The sequence below is a fragment of the Pangasianodon hypophthalmus genome, chromosome 20 (genome assembly GCF_027358585.1).
Source record: "Pangasianodon hypophthalmus isolate fPanHyp1 chromosome 20, fPanHyp1.pri, whole genome shotgun sequence".
NCBI lineage: Eukaryota > Metazoa > Chordata > Actinopteri > Siluriformes > Pangasiidae > Pangasianodon > Pangasianodon hypophthalmus.
Window position 1 is genome coordinate 13,679,016 of NC_069729.1, and position 19,799 is coordinate 13,698,814.

General features: G+C 38.0%; 2 protein-coding genes across 6 annotated transcripts in view; one reads left to right on the plus strand and one right to left on the minus strand.

Annotated features, from left to right (window-relative positions):
* Nucleotides 1-19,799, minus strand: part of cenpp (centromere protein P) — an 84,956-nt gene that overhangs the window by 13,090 nt on the left and 52,067 nt on the right. The gene's annotated exons all lie outside the window — the stretch shown is intronic.
* On the plus strand, nt 275-16,639 carry ecm2 (extracellular matrix protein 2, female organ and adipocyte specific). 2 transcript variants are annotated; one of them, XM_026932581.3, is made up of 10 exons: nt 283-797; nt 2,133-2,370; nt 3,756-3,944; nt 6,144-6,836; nt 7,972-8,087; nt 8,953-9,088; nt 9,268-9,425; nt 11,821-11,960; nt 12,141-12,467; nt 15,747-16,639. In XM_026932581.3, exons 2-10 carry the CDS (start codon nt 2,142-2,144, stop codon nt 15,913-15,915), a joined length of 2,157 nt encoding a protein of 718 aa, XP_026788382.3. In that variant the 5' UTR covers nt 283-797; nt 2,133-2,141; the 3' UTR covers nt 15,916-16,639. The 2 variants fall into 2 exon arrangements, with proteins under 2 accessions (XP_026788383.3, XP_026788382.3); XM_026932582.3 differs by lacking the exon at nt 3,756-3,944 and having other exon boundaries at nt 275-797.

A 19,799-nucleotide genomic window follows, 5' to 3' on the forward strand; every position in this document is an offset into this window, starting at 1 on the left:
TTTGTGTGTTCTTAGATTTTATAAACAAGTTTCTCGGACTTTACTAGTACAAATATATTTGGCAAAATGTTTTAGGAAAAAAAAAAAGATTATGAGACTATTTAAATAACAGACATAATACATTTATTTTTTTGTATATTATAAAGGAAGAAAACTGAGGGATAAATCTTACTGTACTGCACACGTTATCCATAAACCAACAACCCAAAACAGCACTTACAGACTAGACATAACCACCCCCCATATGAAATTGGACACTGCCTGCTTATACTTTTGCCCACCCATGAAACGGGAGATGGGGTTGGACAAAAGTATCATGGGGAAGAACATTTTTTTAGTGCACACTGAAAATTCACATCCAGGACACCTTCTTGGTTGTTCTTATCAGTTTATACAGAGCCTCTATGCCTGAGAGAATGCTGAACATGTACATTACAACCTATTTTCTACCCTAAGTGGATGTTCTAACATAAGAACTAATGACAAGCCATATGGCACCTCTTTTGTTCACAGCACCTCCATAGCCTAGTAATTACAGCACAGCAAATCACCAACCTCTTTCTTCCAAAAGAGGCAGTATCTTGTACCTGACCCCACGACTGTGACTTTCAAATACTGTACTGAAGAAGCCTCTTAGGCAAGTCCTGGCTTCGCTCAGAGTGCAGCCTTGTCTGTTTTAGACATTTATCAGCTCGGCAGCCGAGCAGACGCACACTGTCCTAGCGCTGCTGGCTAAGCCCACACAGCCTGGGAAAGGCGGAAATATTTGGCCTCGCAAAACTGCCTGCAAACCACTGGTAATGTACAAATGACTTGCTCATTTCTGCTCTCCTCTAACCATCAATAAAGCCGTTAAACCTTCATGAATCTGCACGCTTTTCTTTCAGAAGACCTAATTTAACTAGAATTAGCATTCCTCTTTCTGGATACAGTTTGAGTTTTTGATTTAGTACTTGAGATTATAAAAAAAAAAAGATATACGCTACCATGGTGCATGTGGAGAAAAGAAAAAGTTCAGTGCAGTTAATTGCTTGCATTTGTTGGAAAAACAAGTTTAGTTCCAGCACTCCTACCGTCTGAGAAACTCTATAGTGTAAATATTGCTTTCTAGCTGGGTTCAGAAGAAACCCATACGTACAGTCATGTAGGATGTCCTCACTCACTGCTGGATATTTTCTACCCTCCTCTCTTTTCGCCTCTTTGAAAGATTCTTTCCATCTGAGCCTTGTCATCCTAAAAAGCTTGTTAATCAAAATGCTTTCTCTGGTTCACTCTTTTTCTCCTCACTCTTCAGTTTTCTTCTTTTTTCCCTTTGCCACAGACCCAGATCTTTTCGAACACTAACCACATGACACTTTGCCTAAGGCTTGCATCCAGTGTGTTGACATCGGTAAGGGGTGGGGGCGGCATCCCTAAGCATGTCTGAACTTCCTGCCTTGATTACTAATCACATATCTGTGCTGCTTACTGTTCTTCTCACAAGCATAGAGTTTTATTTTGTAGTTCATTCTTGCAATGTTATATTCCAATGTTCCTCTCATGCTTTGTTTAAATGGTTTATTTATGGTGGTACAGGAAGCTTTTACACCCTGGCAAGGGTGTACAAAATGGGAATATTTTGTTGCACATGGTTTTACTTGCTTTGCTCTTCTGCAGTGCGGACGTTATGATTTAGTGCATGCTTCAGAATATTCAACATTCACAGACACTTCCGTTCTAATACGGTGAAAATACAGACATTAAATACATTTATGTACACAAAGATACAGAAAATTGAATAGTGTACTCGGACAGCTGTTTGTCAGGAACTTTTTAGGGTTATTGGGCTAAAAAATATTTGTGTTATGGTTGTTAAATCTAAACACAACACTTAAAAACAAGTAATTGGTACCTAACACATATCTAAATAATAGCTTTAGGGTAGCCTTACTGTTTTGCTATATGGTGCCACTATATTCACTGAGCTGTCTGACAGTCTGACAAGATGACAAGATAATACAGAAGCCCAAATACAATGGCGTAACTTGCTATTTATTTCCAGACCCTGTTATTATAGAAGTGTGTGTGAACCTATAAATTAAAAGGGGTATATTAAGGGTAGTGGGGCCTAAGATCTTCGTTTCATTCCACAGACTTCCGTCATGAGACTATGGCTTTTACTTGCCGTGTCATTTTTCTGCTGGCTAAGCTACAGTGTTGCCAAAGATCAGAATCGGAATCGTCCTGTGGCTCAAGGAAAACGAAGGAGGGGGAAGAAAATGGCCCATCAAGGCAGGGTGCCAGTAAATGGTGGATATAACGGAGCATCAGTTTTCATCAAGTCTTACAAAGGAGTAGAGGAACCAAAGCCGAACTACAATGTTATTCCAGGTCAGTGCATACTTAAGAGGGGTCTTAAAATTGACAGAAGCAAAAGCTTACTGAATCTGGCTTTATTTTGGTACAAGTCTCTGTCTTTAATAATATAATTTGTTTTGCTGGAAACACTGTGGAATGCAAATCAGTTCTGTGAGTCTCTCAAAACAACTGCGATAACTCCAAGTTATCTCCCAGGTGTTTCCTAATAGTTCTGATGTCTATGGATATAAAGAGTGCACAAAATCAAATAAATGACCATACGTGATACACACGGTCCATTTTGCAAAACTATATATAGAAAAGCTAACAGAGATTTGAAGGCTCAGCTCAGCAATTATTAACATGATTTATTATGGCTATAAACTTCATAGGTTTAGGTTAAGTTATGCTTTCCACTGAAGATTTGTGGTATTTCCTGAAAGGAAAATCTTGGGAAGCCAGCTATTTGTTGACATGACCATACTGCCCATGGTGGTATCACATTGACCACATGATTATTGGCTGCATGTCCAATTTGAACAGCTACAGTATAAGGACTGCAATTCTGGTCAACGGCAAGATAAGTTTATTTTACAATATCACATGGTTGGTCTCACAGTATGCTTCACAAAAACTCAAAGCTAATTAAAAAAAAAAAAGATCCTTGATTGATCTTGCATTAATAAGCACAAGGGAATAATTCATCCAAAGAGTTCTTCATTCACCCTATTGTCTGGAGATAGCAAGTTTGAATCCTGACTATTCCACAGCCATCTGTGACCAGGAGTCACGGGAGCAAAAAATTAACTCTATCCACTGTCAATCACAATAACACTAGCGAATAGTAGGCATCTGTGAGCTCATGTATGCGGAAGAGGGCAGATGGTACTTTCCTCAGACACAGAATGAGCAGCAGTAGAAAAAAAAGATGCATTTGGCTCGCTTCAGGTATCTTGGAGGAGGCATGTGTAGCATAGCCTTCACCCTCCAGGGCTGGTAGCTGTTGTATGAAGGGAAGGGAAGAGCTGGCTGGTAGGTGGGAATTGGGCATTGGGAATTAATGACTCCTACTCTCATTCTCTGGAGTCACCCAGAAGAGGACTGGTTCTTCCTGATGTCATCTCAGAGAGTTTTTCCTTACCACCAGCGTCTCTGATTTACTCATTAGGGATCTAATTCTAAATCCATATCCGGATGTCTGTAAAGATGCTTTGGGACAACAGCAAAGAGGCTTTGTGCCAACTGTAAAAAGCGCTATATAAATAAAATTATTGAATTGAATTGGCAGGTGTCCAAATTGGGGAGTAAATGAGAAAAAAACCCATAAACTGGTTCTTCATATACTGGAATACATACATACATGTTGAACAATGCTATTTTGTGGCTATTAAACCAACTCAATCATTCTTTTCCCCTAGGGAACACAGGGCAATGTGTATTTCAGGGCATCACTATGTTTGATAAAACCGTATGGTCGCCGAAGCCCTGTGTCACCTGCTTATGCTCCAGTGGGAATGTGGTGTGTGATGAAATGAAGTGTCCGGTTTTACAATGCCAACTCAAATTTAAACCTATTGGACAGTGCTGCCCAATCTGCATTGACTCCAGTGAGTAAAGTGTTTTGGTCCAACTTCAAACACCAGCTTTTACTAAAAAAGTTTATATGATAACATCAAACTTACAACCATTCAGCCTTCATACTCTTTGCTTTAACCTTTACTGGGCTATGTTTTTGTAGGCATCGTATCTTTGCTTCTCATGCTTCCTACATCTGTTAGGGCTGTCAAATCTACATTCGAAACTGTAAAATTTAAACGTTTTTTAGATTTAGCCTATAATTTTATACTACTAGAAATAACATGAACAGCAAATCTCATAAACCAGTTGTTCTCAAAGTTGGGTCTGGGGAGTGGTGGAAATCACAACCAACATTATTAAAGTTATTATATTTAGGGGTCCAAGAACCCAAGTAAACTCAGACCTAATGTGTTCTACCCGTGGAGTAGAAAGCACAAAAATATTATTTAACAAATTTAACAAATAAATTCATTCTAAGGGGGGCTGGGAAATTTATTTCACAGTTTAAGGGGTTCCCTGGCTACAAAATTCTGAGAACCACTGACATAAACCAAAAAACGTGGAAAATATGTTGGTTTATTCAACAAACAAAATCACAAGGCGATACTGTAAATTCATTATAATGGGTCAGACCTGGTTTATTTATTTTTCGTAGATTTCATTTAGCTGGATTTTTAATTGGGATCCATATGAAATATGCCATTTTCAACTCGTCTTCATACTATGTTTTTTTCACACAGTTAGGGATAATCTCAAATACCTTTCAATTTACTAGGTATTTACTTACTTTAATGTATAGGTGTAGTGCATGTTCTCAATGGAAATGAGCATCAGCCACACAAAATTTTTTAAAAGATGTGCATGCTGGAATTCGTTACATGTAACAAAAACATGATCTTCAGCTATATTCTTTTTTATTTTGATCATTTTAATACTAAACATGTTTGGCTAGAAGCGTATTTCACAAAAAGTGATGTCAGCTGATTTCTTTTCCACATCTTGCTCACACAAACATGCTCATCTACCAGACACTAGAGAGAGATCACAGAAAAAAAGTACAGCTTTAGAAGCCAGGTTGTGGTGGGAGGTTTATAGTCTATAAATGAGAAACCAGAGAAAACGGTTTGGATATTTAAATTTCGATTTTATCATGGTAGTTAAAAAAAACTACAAATGTATTTGTCTTAATACATAACCTAAAAATTGTAAGTAGTATACTTTGCACAGAGTGTCAAGTACAACACCTATACAGGTAGTTTTGAAAACATAGTTTTTACACTTCTGTTAAAAAAAAATAAAAATTCACATACACGTGAAGAGCGTTTTTGAAAATATCTCTGTTCACCTGAAAACGCAAAAAATGTTTTGAAACCTCTCACAGTAAGGCGGTGAAAGTATTTCAGACTATCTGAAGCTGTGAATGTGTCTGCACTGTCATGTGTATTCTTGAGGAGTGACATGCGAGTAATAAATTCATTGTACTTCTGTGCACATGAAACAAAGTGACGTTGACTGTTATGTCAAATGCCTCAAGAATGTTAAGACCAAAGTAAATTGTCTATATTGGACTGTCAGATTATTATAAACAAGCATTACCACAGTATCAAAGTTTATTAGCCTGATAAAAAAAAAAACTTAATGTACAATGAGACCGCTTTCTGAGTCAAAAATCACGAGAGCAAGATTGCTGATGTATTGCTACACAGCCGTGCTGATATTCAGTACAACAGCACAATCGCGTGTGTGATATGACCTTTATACAACAGTTCTATAAACAAGAAATTAATACTGAGTAACCAACAGTCTATGTTATAAAACATCCAAAGTCTTTCTGCCAGTAAATTTTGTTGTGGGAACAACAAACTTCATAAAATCAAGATTAAATTTCTAGGAAATGATGGACTGTTTGAGCTCTGAAAATGCACATCTGACCATATAGCTTCTACTTTCATATAAATAACATTGAGCATATACGTATGTATGATCCACTCAAGACGCGCAGTGGCCAGATGGTGTTTGAACACAGAGGCATGGCAACATGTTTCACACCCCCCTTTGTAGTTGCTCGTTAAAAGACTTATGCTAGACAAATAAATGCAGAACTTGGGATTTTAGGCCTTCTAGTGTGAATATATTTTGCCTTTGAATAAATTTATATCACAAAAAATTGAATGTATTGAATGAGTGTATTTATTCTGACTCTTGATGTATTACTACAACAATCACAGCTCATGATGTCTCTGAAAACTCTGGCGATTCCCCTGTTCCTAATGATCCAAGCTTCCCTAATGCTGCGTTTCTGCCTGATAAGAGCCAGAGAAAAGAGAAATACAAGGAGGAAGAGGAGAGGCACTTGAGGAAAGATGCTGAGCGTAAGAGGAGAAAGAAGCAAAAGAAGGAGACAGAAAAACTGAGGAAACAAATGGAAGAGCAAGAGCGGGAGGAGGAAATGAGGAAGTTGAGAGAGGAAGCAGTGAAGAGAGCAGCAGAAGAAGAAGAGAAGAGGAAGAGGATGGAGGAACAACAGCGCGTGGAGGAAGATAGGAGGAGGAGGAGGGAGAAGGAACAGAGGGAGATGCTGAGGGCTCTTGAGGAGGCAGCAGAGCAAGCACAGGCTGAACTGAGGGCAGAGGAAGAGGAAGATGAAGAGGAGGAGGAAGAGGAGACTGTGTTGTTAAGAGGGGACGTGTTCCAAATGCCACCACAGTTGCCTACCCCTCCAGACTTTCCCCCACCGACAGCACCAGCCGAGCCCAGTCACGCTGGAGAGGGAGATGATGCAGACGAGGAATCTGCACGGATTAGCTACGCACTCCCTCAGGGATGCACAATCTCTGATGTCATTGTCTCCTGTGAAAATGCCAAACTCACCAGTATTCCTCCTCTTTCCATCCCTGAGCTCAAGTCTCTCAATCTACAGGGTAAGGATGACAACACATCTGTACAAACAGTCTGGGCAATTATTATTATGGCTCTACAGTGTAGGATCTTAGTTCTTGTGCCCTTGTGTATCCTGCAGAATTAAAATGTGTTACAAATTATACAAGAAAGATCAACATCACAACAACATGCAGAACAGAATAAAAAAAAACTAGATCAACCATGAAGAGATGAGGTATGATGTGGCCTCATGCAAAGCGGAATTACAGTTACCATCACTAAGTTGATTATTTCCTAATAACAGCACATCCTGAAGTGTTTCATTCCTCTTACACCACAGCAATCTGCAAACCATTGTAATTACAATTTTTATTTATTAAATACATCATACTATTTGTCTGTTTATAGCTACAGTTACAGTTGTTGTGAAACAAGTTAGTTCCTAACTAGTGATAAAACTCATATCAGGTATAAACAGTCGTTCGGCTTGTTATATTACCGGTCGTATTGCACCACTGGAAAATCCTCCGTACTCAAGACTCTCCAGTGGTGGAAAAGTGCACTGGACACTGAAGACTCCTTCCATACATGTTACATAAACATCTCCTTACAGAAATCGTCACCATATCAACAACTATATATTTTTCTTTGTTAAATAACATGTATAAATCAGGTTATCATAATGGTTCAATTATGTAGGGTGTCCACTATACAGGTCCTTGTGAATGAGCTGTTACTATAGAAACGATAATGTAGTAGAACAAGCACATTAGTATAAACCTTTGACTTGCCATGCATAGGGCACTACTGTCAGAGCTGCTGCCATTGACAATTAATCAACACCTGACCAGCACAGCACTGTGATTACTGCAACTTCATCAAGCAACAGCCAATTTGCGATTGTTCTGATGCACTAAAGTAATAATTCCACATGATTGACTGCACTAAATTCCTCAGAACAATGCTACGGAAGTTTGTGGCTGATTCCCACAATGCTCCAATCCTCCAAACTACCTAGCAATAACCATTACCTCTTTGCCTGGGATTGAATACAATATGAAAATATTTTGTCTACCTTATATATCAGTATCAGTCATTAAAATTGTTTTGGGGAATAAAATAATCTATCATGACTAGTTAATAAGAGCATTTTGTGAATATTTTGTGATTCCACAGGAAACGCAATCACTACCATTCCAGCGGAAGCATTTAACGGTGTACTGAATTTGGAGTGGATAGATTTTGGAAAAAATAAGATCTCATCATCTGGAATTGATCCACAAGCATTTACCGTAAGGCCACATTTACATTAATTCATTTTGCAGATGCTTTTATCCAAAGCAACTTACAACTGAGATGATAAGATGAGGGTTAAGGGCCTTGCTCAACAGTGTCAGATTGTCAATACCAGGATTCGAACTTCCGAGCCCTACGCTCTGATCCATCACTGCCCAGAGACCTTTCCATTATGAAGGCAGAATATGAATACATATAAGCGTATTATTAAAAATCTTGTTTTTATACAGTCGTGTATAATTACTTCCGTGACCTCAGAACTGACACCGCTTGACACAAGCATTAGCGCTACAGTGTTTTTCCTCCCTGTGCTCAGACTGCTTCGAATGGCCAATTTAAATAAACAAAGAACAGAATTCCATGGCACATGATCAAGATAAATATCAGAAAGCCTGCTCCTACTTTCAGTTACACTCTGTAGTTTGTGAAAAGCTCTATGAAGTAGTTCCATGAGGCTCGTCATATGAATAAAACTAAATCGACTTTGTGACTGCAGCTTTGTGAGTGCAGGCACAAATACCACACAAGTAGCCTATAAATAAGCTAATATCGTGTATAGCATTTTAAAGATAATGACATTTATTTTATAGAATGTTGCACATACAGTATTACTTTTTTCAATCAGTGTGTATAATTTTACAGGCACAATATGGAACTAATCTCTTTGATGGCGTGAGACGTTAGCATCAGCTGCTCCAGCTTGTCCATAGTTTCTTGCATTTAATCTGTAATCAGTGTACTTAAACTGGAAAACTTCACTAATAAATAGCTATAATAGCAGCAGTATACATTTGTTAAAAATTTTAATGTCATTTGAAACTATGCTCATTTATTTAACATTGTTTTTACTTTCATTCACAGAAGCTTAAATTTTTAACCCGGTTATATATGGATGGAAATTTGCTTGAACACATTCCCCCAAGGCTTCCACATACGCTACAAGAATTAAAGCTCAATGAGAACAACCTCCAAGAGATGGATGAGGACAGCTTTGAAGGTAAACCATCTAGTTTTGAAGAGGAGCATAACTACTGTTGAATTTAACACATTTAATTATCAAACCCCTAAAAAAATTAGACCAGTTTAGTTTAAGAAATACAAATGAAAGGGTGTTACTATGGAAAAGCCATGTGAATATACTGTGTTGGCTAAAAGTTGTCTCATAACCCCTGGCAGGTCTGAGCAGTCTGGTTACTTTGGAAATGGAAGGGAACTTACTGAGTGAAGCGAATGTAAATCCCAAATTCTTCGCACCACTGAAACAGCTCACCTACCTACGGATGGGCAGGAACCACTTCCGCACCATCCCGCAAGGCCTGCCAGCGTCTCTGCAGGTAATGTTACATGTGTCGAGATGGTGGCAGTCCATCTGTCAGGCTTATCCACTCTGACGTAACAGATACCGTTCCACTTCTTACGCAAAAATTCACATGGCTGTCTGACTTGCACTCATTCATCTCATCAAAGCAATTGCTTTATTCTGGTCAGCAATGCAGAGGATCCAGAGCCTATCCTGGGAAAACCCGGAGTGAGGCAGGAATACGGCAAGGATGGGACACTAGTCCATCGCAGGGCACCAAGCACAAACATTCTCACATTGTCACAGCATAGTCAATCCACCTACTGGTATGTTTTTAAAAAGTAGAAGAGAGGGGGATGATGAGATTATAAAGGATTATGGGTAGCACTGGTCATAGAGGTACATAGAGGAGGCAGGATGTGCACATACTGACAACACGCTGTGCGAATCTGTGGTGCTCTGTGTCAGACAAATTCTGAGGAGGGAAGTACAACCAATAGTGTTGAGATTAGGTCATGATCCATGCTTTTCCCTGAAATCCAGATGTACTTGTGCAGTTATTTGCATTTCCATCAACCTGCAATAATTACAAATAATGAGCTCAGTTGGCCAAATTCCACCTATTATAACCAAAAAACTCCTTTATACCCTATTAAGAGGTTTTTCTTTCCTTCTGATGAATACAATAAATTGAACAATTGATTTCTGCTGCCACAGGCCACTTACAGCCAGGACCGCTCAGACTGAACACCAATATTTTCCTGGTGAAAAGGCCATTTAAAGGAAGGATGCAGTATTGTGTTAAAAAAAAAAAAAGAAATTCACTTCTGGAAGTGATTAATTTAACTTCTAGCAGAGTTCATAAAACCCAAGCCTCAGAAACATGAGCTGACAGGAAACAACAGAGCCATCCATGCTCTAGAAACAAAACAACTAAGAAGGAGCAACTCTAATCATTTGGTAGCAGTCATGCCAAGCTTTTTTCTTTTTTTCTAAAGCCTGTATTGCATTGCCTCATCTGCATTCTCCTTAATACTGTGAAATATAAGACTTTTCGCTTTTGTCTTACATTTTGGTTTGTTACACGTCACACTGCCCCCTACCGCACACTGTCATGTAACATGCAAGTATGATGGCAGACACCTTCTGACTAAGCAGTGACCGTGATGCATTTTAAAATACCGAAAGTATATATATCTGTGTGTTCTGTTTTATATGTTGGTGTGGCCTCTTGTTTTATTTTCTCTCCTCACTGTAAAAGCGTCAAAAGACTTTTCCAAAATCAGGTCGACAAAATTAGCAGAGTCTGTCATGTCACACTAAAAAGCAGCTAAGCTGCTATCTAAGCTGCGTTTCACTGAAGAAGGTAGACAGTTAGCTAGCTAGACCTATAAATAAATAAAAAACCTATAAATAAATAAAAAACATACTTATCTATTTACTCTGTACCTATTTACCTACACTATTTACCAATTACAAAGATTAAAATAACAAGCTACAGTAGTTGCGTAAAACTGTTATAGATTAGACTACTTAACTGACCAACTACTGCAGCTCTGAGACCTCTGTGAGTTTAAGTCTGAGATGTCAGTCATGTTCATTACTGGTTTAATGACTGGCAGTTGGTTACGAGGTTACGCCCCTTTAAGAGGTCGCCCAATCATTATATGGAGAAGCTCTGTGTCTGGGCGGATAAAGCGAAGAGCACACTGTCCAGTAAACATTTACATATTTCTTTTTATGCAAAACACACTCGGCCACACACTCACTCACTCCTAGTGAAGCTGTGTGTCTGGGTGGGACCCAGAATGACGTATTAAAAGCCTGTTGTCCAATGAGCATTAATCTTTGCTCCCATTAAAACACAGTGTGTAACAGGATCCCATAAAAGCCATGTGTCAATCAAGTTTCATCACCAGGGCATCTATGGGATTCAAAGGAGATTTTCATGCAGACTGCGCTGTCCACTGAAAACAGTTTACATTAAGAGAATGAACAGTGCAATATTGACTTTTTTTTGGACTTTTTTTTTTTTGACAATATTGAATTTTACCAAGAGTGATGAATAATATTGACACATTTCTACATTTAAAATAGAAACATTTCATTGCTGCATTTTAATGAAATTAAAATGGCTAGGCTTCCCATGTAGTGTTAAAAGATTTGCCTGTGCATACAAGAAAGTGTGCGCATGATGCTCATGTTCGCACATACAAAGACACAGAAGTATAAATCAAGCCTAAAAAATGACAATTCATAGTTTAATTTAAAGTTTATTAAGCCCACAAACTTAAGGTAGTAATAGATGTATCACCTCTTTGAAACCACCAAAGACTACTGCAACTGCCTTACCAAGTACTATGCACACTTGCTTATGTGGCAAAATATATTTTAAATATCATTTGCTGCTTTTTTTTTTTTTTTTTTAGGAGTTGCATCTTGAAAACAATTTAATTGAGGAATTACCTGAGGGAGCTTTTAATCAAAGCAAAAGCCTCAACGTCATTGTGTTAAGACACAATAAAATAGATGAGACAAGGATTGCACCCTTTGCCTGGATCAATCACAGGTATGCTCTTTTGTGAAAATAACGTAATATCAGCACACATCATATTATATAATAAAATTAACTTCAGCAAATGTTTTTTTTTCTGTAGAATATAGAAATATACTGTGGCATTTTGTATACATTAGTTTCTTTTCAAAGATGCTTAACACATTGCTTTTCTTATGCACAATATATTTAAAGGAATCTGGAATCAATAGATCTCTCGCACAACAACCTCCATTTGGTCCCTTCATTCCTGCCAAAGTCCTTGGTTCACCTGGTGCTGGTCGGCAATCAGATCGAACGCATTCCAGGATATGTGTTTGCACACATGGAACCTGGCCTTGAGTATCTATATCTCTCCTACAACAAGCTGGATGGAGAAGGGGTGGAACCAGAGTCTTTCTTTGGTACATTTAACACAATGACTGAGCTATGTCTAGACCACAACCAACTGACCAGCATTCCCATTGGTGTCAACGAGATGACGTCATTACATTTCCTCAGGCTTAACAACAACAACATAAGGTAGTCACACAATCACAAAGAGTTGATAGGGTATTGCTACAACAAATTTTTACAGAACATTGATCTAGTATTGAGTTAATGTATTTTCCAGTCACTCCAGAGCATTAGACCCATTCCTCTATAATCTGCTTAGAGTAAAATTTTAATTGCACATAATGGTTTCACTACCTCTTGTGAATCACACTTCAGAGACAAACAAGTCATTCCACAGCAGTGTGTAATGCTGAAAGAAAGAAATTCACTATTAGCACCAAAATAACAGCAGTATTCCTATTCATAAGCTTTCTGTAAATGCTAATGGTCATATTACAGTTAGGCTAATGAAAAAAATCACAATAAAGTTCATAAATATCTGGACATTGACAACATTATTGTTATTTTAGCTGGTTACCACAGTATAATGAACTTTCAGCTTTTATTTTACTAAATTGTCCTTTGCAGTCAGTGACTGCCTGAAGTCTGGAATCCATAGACATCACTAGATGCTGGGTTTCTTCCATTCCAGTCTGCCGGTCCTTTACTGCAGCTGTCTTCAGTTCCTGCTTGTTCTTGGGGGTTTTTGCCTTCAGTTTTGCCTTCAGCAAGTGAAATGCATGCCCAACTGGATTCAGGTCAGGTGACTGACTTGGCCATTGCAGACCTTATCACTTCTTTGGCTTAAAAAAGTCTTGGGTTGCTTTCGAAGTATGCTTCGGGTCATTGTCCATCTGCACTGTAAAGCATCATGGAGAGAACTTTGATGCATTTGATTGAACTGGAACAGATAATATAGCCCTATACACTTCAGAATTCATCCTGCTGCTTTTGTCAGCAGTCACATCATCAATAAATACAAGGGAACCAATTCCACTGGCAGCCACACATGCCCACACCATAAGATGAGATGGTATGCTTCAGATCATGAGCAGTTCGTTCCCTTCTCCATACTCTTCTCTATCCCATTATTCTGATACAAGCTGATCTTTGACTCATCTGTCCATTGGATGTTGTTCCAAAACTGTATGGGCTTTTTAAATTTTTTTTATTATTTTTTTTTTTTAGATGTTTTTATTTTTTTCCGCTCTAGTCTGGTCTTCCTGATTTTCAGGCTTAATAATGGCTTGTGGTAAACCCTCTGTATTTACTCTGGTGTAGACTTCTTTTCATTGTTGACTTTGACACAGATATGCCTACCCCTGTAGAAGGTGTTCTCTGGCCAGCTGTTGTGAAGGGGTTTTTCTTCATGAGAGAGAGAATTCTTCTGCCATCCACCACAGTGGTTTTCTATGGTCTGCTGAGCCTTTTGATGTTCCTGAGCTCACCAGTGCATTCTTTCTTTTTAGGAATGTACCAAATAGTTGATTTGGCCACACCTAATGTTTTTTGCTGTGATGGGTTTATTTTGATTTTTTCAACCTAATGATGGCTTACTTCACTGACAAGTGCATCACAAGTGCTGTAATTCCTACACTGTTCACCCGATTCGGATGTAAATACCCTCAAATTAAAGCTGAATGCACTTTGAGATCATATTCATTATTTAATTTCAATTCCAATATAATTTTAATATACAATATTTTGTCAATATAATATTTTGTCAATGCCCAAATATTTATGGACCTGAAGGTATATTTGGCACTTTACCGAAGAGAAAATTACTTCAGGTTAAGACCTGGTTAATGTGAAGGCCACAGCATACGATTTAGATAATTTTTATCTTCAACAACCATTCAGTCAGATCTTGTGCCCTGCGGAGGGGGCGGCATCATCCTGAAAGACACCACTCCCATCAGGGTAGAAATGTTTCCACAAAGGCTAGAGGTGATCAGTCAGAAGATCATTTTATTGATTTGCAGTGAGCCTTCCCTCTAAAGGGATATGCAAACCCAAACGATGCCTGCAAAGAAATGTTTTTTCCTTTAATTTATCATCAGTCTCTACAGGGCTACATCCAGTCACATCAGCAAAATCATTGTTGGGTGTTTCTATGATGTTGACTCGTCTGATTGGTTAAATGCAACATGGAAATGTGCCAGGATTCACCACACTGTAACAATCAAGCACTGCTAAAATTTGAGCTCTCACTGAAATGAACAACATGTGGTGTGTTGAATTTGCAAGTGGACATGTACTGTTAAAAAGAAACAGAATCTGTATTCCTGTTGAGGTTCCACAAAAATATGGCATTTACCATTTAGGAATTACAGCCATTTTCAGCAAAGTACCTCCATTTTCAGGGGCTCAAAGGTATTTGGACAAAGTGACATAACTGTAAATATAACCATAATTTTAATACTTGGATGAAAGTCCTTTGCAGTCAATGAAGCCCATTTTCTCAAAACTCAAATTTGGAGTTTCCTCCCTGGAGATGCTTTGCCAGGCCTTCACTGTAGCCACCTTCAGTTGCTGCTTGTTTGTGGGTCTTTCAGCCTTCAGTCTTGTCTTCAGTAAGTGAAAAGCATGCTCTATTGGGTTGAGATCAGGCAACTGACTTGGCCATTGAAGAATATTCCATTTCTTTGCCTTCAAAAAGTCTTGAGTTGCTTTCGCAGTATGTTTAGGGTCATTATCCACCTGCACGGTGAAGTGGGGTCCTATCAGTTTTGTAGCATTTGGCTGAATGTGAGCAGAGAGTATAGCCCTATACACCTCAGAATTCATCTTGCTACTTCTGTCAGCAGTCACATCATCAATAAACAACAGTGAGCCCGTTCCATTGGCAGCCATACATGCCCATGACATAACACTGCCTCCACCATATTTGAGACATGATGTGGTATACTTTGAATCATGAGCTGTTCCTTTCTTTCACCATACTTTTCTCTTCCCATCATTCTGGTACAAGTTAATCTTGGTTTCATCTGTCCAAAGAATCTTATTCCAGAACATGGGAGGCTTTTTTAGATGTTTTCTGGCAAAGTCTAATCTGGCTTTCCTGTTCTTGAATGTTACCAGTGGTTTGCACCTTGTTGTAAAGTCACAAAAACTCTGTCATTGTCCAAATAATAAGACTGTATATACCCAACCAACAATTTGTGTTACCAACCACTGGACACTGTAACAGTCACGGGCAGAACAACTAAAAAGTTATAAATAAATTTTATATTATATATAAATTATTTATTGCTTGCACAAAAAAGCCAATCTGATAACAAGCAGTAGTGACAGTGAGTATTTTTGCATATACAAAATAATCTGGGGAAAAAACCCTCCCCTATCAACAAAAACCTTATATATGAAAACAGAAATGTACACAAGACTACTGAGTGTTTCTAACATTTTCAATGTTCTAACCAACAGGCACATTGGAGAGGACAGTATCTGCGACCCCTTGAATGATGAGGATTCACACATAGTAGCCTTGCGCCTTGAGAATAATCTGCTTGATCCCCGGAAAATTCCTCCAACTGCCTTCTCATGTGTTAGGTCTTATTCTAGTGTTGTTTTGAGGCCTCAAAGAATTAAATAATCTGATAACGAAATCTTAAGCATGTTAATCTTTCTTAACACAATTGGCCTTGCGCCCAAACAAAGCTGAGAGAGGCAATGTAATGTAAATTTCTCCAAACTCTCCATCCTGTTCCAAGTGTTTTGCATGAAGGTCACTGTTCAATATGTTGACTGTTTTATAAGACAAGGGCCTTTATTCATTAGCTATGCGAAATAAGGCATGGTTACTTGCTGGTATGTAGAGCATGTCAGCAGATGTCTGTGGTTATGGGGACCTATTTAGACTTTTAGTCTTTCTATGAATGCTAAATGGAAACATTTTACTTTCCAATTATTCAGTCAGGGAAAACGGCAGATCTGAAGATCCAAAACTATGTAAGGATATGATTCTGTTCACACCAGTATTTCATTATTTCAGCATTTCTCATACATTTCCAGAGATCATAAAGAAAAATGTATAGTTTTACAATCAACCTACCAAGAATGTGTTTTACAATAAGTTTATTTGTACAGCTGCACATTACCATGAAGAACAAACCAAAAGATGATTACTACTGAACTAAAAAGATGTACTAGTGTCCTAATATTTTCACAGTATTCATAAGAGCTCTGGGGCATGAGTACATTCTTTCAGTTTCTGTGCATATAAACCACTCTCTACCATTCAAGGTTACATTTACCCCTTTGTCTGGATATGTATTTAATAATGTATTTAATAAAGTAAAGCCTGATTTTACCCGCTACATCACATGCATAATTTTTTTCTGGATGACTGCGCATCCAGATGTTTGGTTCTACAATGGAAACATTAAATGAGATGTAATTTATTCTAATCAACAACTGTAACTATGGAAAAAGATTGGAAATTTGGACACATTTCAGATGATTCATGTGTGTGTTCCCATTTGTTTCTTTTACATTTGCTAGAACATTAGAGTAATACATAAGTAGTAAGTAGATGTTTTTAAATTGCTTATTATTTTAGATGGAAATATAACACTATCAGATAAGAATGTGTCTGGAGGAATTCCCTAATCGTGTCTGTAAATGTTAACCATGCATCACAAACCATATAATACAATATTAATGTGTAAATTATGCTCAACAGAATGATGAAAACTAGTTAAGCATATCAGCCAGACTTGTGGTAAACCTGTGGCCTTTTTACAGCATTTTTGCAGGCAAAACTACAAACTAGCTAAATAAATTAAAGAACATGCTTTGTTAAAAAGATGTAACAATGAGTTATATCTCTAACTGAGTCAACTTACATGGCACCACCTAGGTATGAGACAGCCGAGTGATGGCCATCGCTGGAATGGCAAATGAAATATCTTATAATTTTTATATTAAATGGCCAGCAAAATGGCTAGAACATGAAAGATGTACAGTGATTTTCTATTATATTTAATACAATATGTTGAAGCTGTAAAATATCAAACAGCAAGAAGCTAACTGCGGAAAGATAGTTCATAAGGAACAATTAAGATGACTTAAGAGAGATTTTTACACCATGTATGCTAAGGAATGTTTCAAAGTTAGACCAAAAACCCAATTTCAGGGAAAAAATGGTTTTAAAAAAGATGTCAAGAAAATTCAATGTTCTGCAGTCAAACAATGGACCACCAATATATGTTTCTTCCAAAGGGAGTTCAAACAGGATACAATCCAAGCATACAGCTGAACAGTTCAGGGTTAACTGTCTTGTTTTAGATCCCGAAAGCAGTTCTCTGGCTATCCTGTAATTTGATCACAAGTTCAGAAGCTTTGAGTCACCACTGCCCATACCTATATCATTCAATCACGTGTGATGAGTCGGGATGATGTTGGCAGCACAAGTCACCCTTCCATCGGTATATGGTAAAACTGAAAGGTCCTTAAAAGAATCAGGTAAAGGCATTTCAACAGCAAAAGGTTTTATGTGCAGAACCTGATGAACCCATCTGGACAAGTTAAACAGTCTAAACTGCAAGGCAAGGGAAACAGAACTCTCGCTTTTAGAAGAGGTTTTGACATTTGAGTGCAAACTTGAATTGTTTGCAAGGCACATGGATTGTGGTTAACTTGATGAGTTTCCCATGTTGAAACAGTACAAAGCAAGGACATTAAGATACAAAAGATGATGAAGAAAGTCATGCTAATGATACAACAATCATTTGCCTGCCTATTTCAGTGATTCAATCAGAAAGACGCTATGCCCCGCATAGGATAAGGGGTCAAACGTTCAAGTCTGTATCTTCTCTTCATGTTGCCACACATGCACAAGCCCAATTGTTGAGAATATGGTGATGCATGAGTCATCTGACCAGATCACATTTTCCACATCTCTGTAGACCAAAGTCCATGGTTTTTTTGCACCACTGAGTTCTCAAATCATTGTAATGATGGGTTTACTGCAACTCTACCATACCATGTTCTTTGATAGTCTGTACACATCTTACTTTAACATTCTTCCTCACCTCAAGAAGTTGCTTGTGTATTTCATTACATTTTGCACTAATGCACAAGCATCATGGTCATTGAATGTGTGCTTTTGACCCCAGTTTCCAACCCTGTTTACTGTCTTTCCCAAATATCTAAACTCAGATGTTAGTTTAGACACTGTTCTTATTGAAACACAGTAAGTTGTGATGTCTGTGATCGAAGCTCCTGCCACTAGTGCCCCAATAATTTAACTGTATATTAAAAACACTTAGATCTTTTCCTCTTGCCATCTTGATCCAAAATTTTATACTGTGGCATTTTACACAGGCAAGAGAGCATAGTATGATGTCAGCTGCATAATATCACACAGTATACCTGTCTGGAAGCATCTGCACTCCTTTTTTTCAAGCTTTTCCTTTAACTTTTCACCTGGCTATAGTTGGTTCTATATGTAACCCTGACCAGGATAAATGTGTTGCTGAGGATGAATGAATGAAATATGGAAGGTGATAGTTGAATACTAAACTGCTTTCTTCTGAAGGGTTGCATGAACAGATATGCACACTATCTGAAAGTCTGTGTAAAAAAAATTTAATAAAATGTGCAAAAATTCAAAATGTGGGCAGGTATAAAGTAGAGAAACATCTTAAGTGAAAGAACTTATGGAGAACATTATACTTGATGTAAGTGCAAAAATGACACACCATCATGCAAAACACATGGGTACGCAAAAGTGTCTCAATATAGCTGTGGAAGGATTAATCAAACAGTGTCTAATTCCTGAGTCAGCATCTGATCTTTATTACAGTTACAACCTGGACTATGTAGTGAATGTGTAGTATGAAAAGGTCTTACCTTTAATACTTACCTTTCCTAACATTGTTTTGCCCAAATCACCATTATTAACAGGAATATAAATTGAGTCACAATTCTTGTAATATCAAAAAAAAGATTATTAGACAAAAATCGATTCGCGTATTGCAATAAATTGTGCTGCGGAGACAAAAGACAGCACCAGCCGTACAGTTTACCAGGTATATAGCGATCATATGTTACAAAATTCACCAAACTACTGCAGCCATGTCATACTTCAAAACGATCGGCTTAGTGAGGAGAACTGCATTATGGGGGGTGGAGTACCCTCCACGCAATGTGCAGAATTGGTATTTTAGTGATGTCACATGCATGTCATGTGCATATTAACCTCCAAAACAAGTGGACTCACAAAACGCTCCGCTTATTATGGGCATTCTAATGATGTCACGTGCACAGAAATGGACTGCCATAAAGCCTATTATATTAAAAACTCGAGTTAAATGCAATAATTACAGCTACATATAGATCATACACATAGATATAGGTCAAATTAGTTATGCTTCAACAAACGCTTACACACATGTATCGCCCCCTATTGTGCAGCTGCATGTCATTGTTGAATTTTGCACGGTCAAGCACTACTCACATTTTCTACAGAAAATG

Excerpts from the sequence above, each read along its gene's own strand:
- ecm2 (XM_026932581.3), top strand. The coding sequence starts at position 2,142 with ATGAGACTATGGCTTTTACTTGCCGTGTCATTTTTCTGCTGGCTAAGC. Across the intron at positions 6,837-7,971 it reads CAAGTCTCTCAATCTACAGG|GAAACGCAATCACTACCATT; the intron begins GTAAGGATGACA and ends GTGATTCCACAG. Across the intron at positions 9,426-11,820 it reads GCCTGCCAGCGTCTCTGCAG|GAGTTGCATCTTGAAAACAA; the intron begins GTAATGTTACAT and ends TTTTTTTTTTAG.